This window comes from Lagenorhynchus albirostris, chromosome 14 (genome assembly GCF_949774975.1).
Source record: "Lagenorhynchus albirostris chromosome 14, mLagAlb1.1, whole genome shotgun sequence".
NCBI lineage: Eukaryota > Metazoa > Chordata > Mammalia > Artiodactyla > Delphinidae > Lagenorhynchus > Lagenorhynchus albirostris.
The window spans coordinates 64,163,874-64,166,893 of NC_083108.1; the positions used below are offsets into that span (position 1 = coordinate 64,163,874).

At 53.7% G+C, this 3,020-nt stretch overlaps 1 gene segment (V, D, J or C); it reads right to left on the bottom strand.

Moving 5' to 3' along the window:
* LOC132532236 (immunoglobulin lambda variable 5-39-like) overlaps positions 1–2,395 on the bottom strand; it is an 8,202-nt gene extending 5,807 nt beyond the window's left edge. Inside the window, 2 exon segments of the V gene segment in view lie at positions 1,895–2,228; positions 2,326–2,395. Coding sequence covers positions 1,895–2,228; positions 2,326–2,395 — 404 coding nt within the window.
* Positions 2,396–3,020: the final 625 nt, after the last annotated feature.

A 3,020-nucleotide genomic window follows, 5' to 3' on the forward strand; every position in this document is an offset into this window, starting at 1 on the left:
GACAGTATTTATTTGCGACTCTGATGCATTTAAGATATTTTTAGTCTAGTTTCATAATCTTTCTCAGTAAAATGTTTGATATAAAGATTGTGACTATAGGGCTTCCCTGGTGGCACAGTGGTTGAGAGTCCGCCTGCCAATGCAGGGGACACAGGTTCGTGCCCTGCTCCGGGAAGATCTCACATGCCGCGGAGCGGCTGGGCCCGTGAGCCATGGCCGCTGAGCCTGCGCGTCCGGAGCCTGTGCTCCGCAACGGGAGAGGCCACAGCAGTGAGAGGCCCGTGTACCACAAAAAAACCAAAAAAGATTGTGACTATAAATGGCACTCTCATCCTTTCCAGGGCTTTCCCCTGCATTGCTGGACTTAGAAACCCTTATGTCCTGTTACCTGAACTTATTGGATCCGGGTCAAGTTCATTTGTTAAACTCCATAGATTTAATAGGGGTGGGTATATAAGGTCTGTGTCCAAAATAGTGATATTTATCCAATATCACCCCAAACAAAGGACCAGAGGGGGAAAGGTATGACAGGTCATGAAGCGAAAGAGGAGAAAGTAAGCAAGTGACGGGTCTGAAAGCCGTGTCCTTAATGGGGAGGGTCTCCCAGGACCTGGAGACGAGGAGCTCCTCAGAGTGAAAGCTCCAGGAAAGGGGGGAACCCAGCTTGCTTAGGTGTCAGGGTTCAGGGCAGGAGCACAGAGCCCGGACCAGGAGAGGGACATGCAGGGGGTTGGCAGAGGCCCCCTGGGTCTCCCAGGGCACAGATGCTGGACCTCTGCTTCCTCGTCATCCTGCCCCGTACCTGTGGTGGATCATTCGTATCTGGGCCCACAGTCATTGTGTTTGTACTGAGAGACCAGTAAGGAATAGAGACATTTTCACTGACGCCATAAAGATGGACCAGGATGAAAGCATGAGTCTCGGGATTCAACAGCACAAGTGACAGCAGAGGCCAAAGCTGAGCTGGCGTCGGTCACAGTCAGGGTCAGACAGGGGTGTGGAGGGCAGATTTTTATCTCACTTCCCCAGAGCACAGGAGTCCCTTGTGGTGGTGGGTAGTGATTAGATATGTGATAACCAGCCTCCTCATCAGGACGGGGCCCAGAGGTGACCAAGGAGGCCGTGCGGACAAGCCAGGAGCCAGAGAATAGCGCTGAACCCCCAACGTCACTCACCTGTGTCCTGGGTCACAAAGGTAGGGGCTCTGTCTGGGATCTCTTGTCACCGTTGCCATGATAACCCCCATGTCCCTGCTGCTCCCTGTGCAGGAGAAGGTGCTCTCGGATCTGGGCTCATCAGGAGCATCACAGGGGGAGGGGCACAGGCATGTATTGGGGAGTCCCTGCTCCTGACGGTCCCCAGCCCCACCCCCACCCTGCAGTGTTGGAAATCCTCCAGTGGGGTAGAGAGGAGAGGAGGACACAGCCAGCACCTGTCGGCTCAAGAGAACCCACTCCCGGGAGTCCCCTGGGTCCTGACAGGTGTCAGCTGTACCCCTGACACCTCAAGTTCTCTGCTCTGACCCTCAAGGAGCAGAGTCCACGCTTTAGTGGACGGTCCACCTGCTGGGCTGGTCCCCGGGCTCTGCTGAAGATAAAACGAGGAATGACTCATTTCTTTATAGTAAGAAGAAAGGCCAGATCTACCTCTCTGGTTGCTTACACATGGATAAGCAGGCAGTATTTCAGTGCCATCATGAATTATTTTGTTTTATTTTTGTTCTAAGTTTTCAGGAAACTAAGAAGGGTTGAATTAAGAATTGGGAGTAGATCCATTACAAACCAGAATGTACTTCCAAGTACACTTTGTATATATACAATTTAATGTGAAATTTAAAAGTTGTCATGAAAAAGGTTCTCACAGGCTAAGGTTCTTGTTCCACTTTCCCATCTGCCTGCGTCTCTGTGAGGAGCACTGTTGTACCAGATTGCACAGTAATGGTCAGCCTCGTCCTTGGGCTGCAGCCGAGATGAGTAGAAGCCCTGCATTGGCTGAGGCCTCTTTGGATCCAGAGAAGTGGCTGGGGACCCTGGAGCCCTGGTCCTTAATGGAGTCTGAGTTGTAGGACAGGAGGTACCAGGGAGACCTCCCTGGCTTCTGCTGGTACCAGGTTATAACATAGCTGGCAACACTGTACCCACTGCTCAGGGTGCAGGTGAGTCTGGCTGATGCTCCCAGAGATGCAGAGAGGGAGGGAGGCTGAGTCAGCACAGGCTGGGAGACGGAACCTGCAGACACAGACACAGGGGGGAGATGGGGCAGGAGCTGGAGGAAAGATTCCAGGGGTCTGAGCCACACGGGCTGATGCAGGCTGGGGACTGAGACCTGGTCCCCGCAGCCTGGCCCTCCCTGTGCAGTGAGAGAGGAACACGAGCAGGAGAGGAGTCCAGGCCATGGTGCTCACAGCCCCCTGGTCCCCACAGTGGGGCTGGGCTGCCCCAGGCCTCCTTTTCTCCCCCAGCCTCTGCCAGAGGAGGGGCTCCCGTGCAAATGGGTGTCCACCCAGGGCCCACCCAGCCCCTCCCTGAGCCCTGGTGCTGGAGCTCAGCTCACAGCCCAGACTCAAGGGGATGGAGGGTGGCTTCCCCCTTGGGACCCCCTGGGAGGAAGCACCTGCTGAGACCACGCAGGTCCCTGCTCAGGGGCCTCTGCCAGCCAGAGAGTACACACTGCTGAGTCCTCACCAGGGAGCACAGGTCCCGCCCCCAGACCCAGCTCCTGGAGTGAACGATCCTCCCTGAGCAGCTGTGCAGGGATCCAGGGCAGTCCCACAGCTCACCCTGCTGGTTTTATGTGGGAAAAAGAATCCCAGAAAATGTATAGTAAAAACACCTCTAAAATGCATCATTGCCTAGTAAGGTACAACATTGTCTGCATCAGATATAACATGAGTAACAGACCGATTTCCTTAGAAAATAGAAAATTTTATGGAACTGCTCCAAAGAATGACATAAGATACAGTTTCACAGGAAACATTGAACAGAACTTCAGAGATCAGATGGTTCCGACTTATTTGCTTC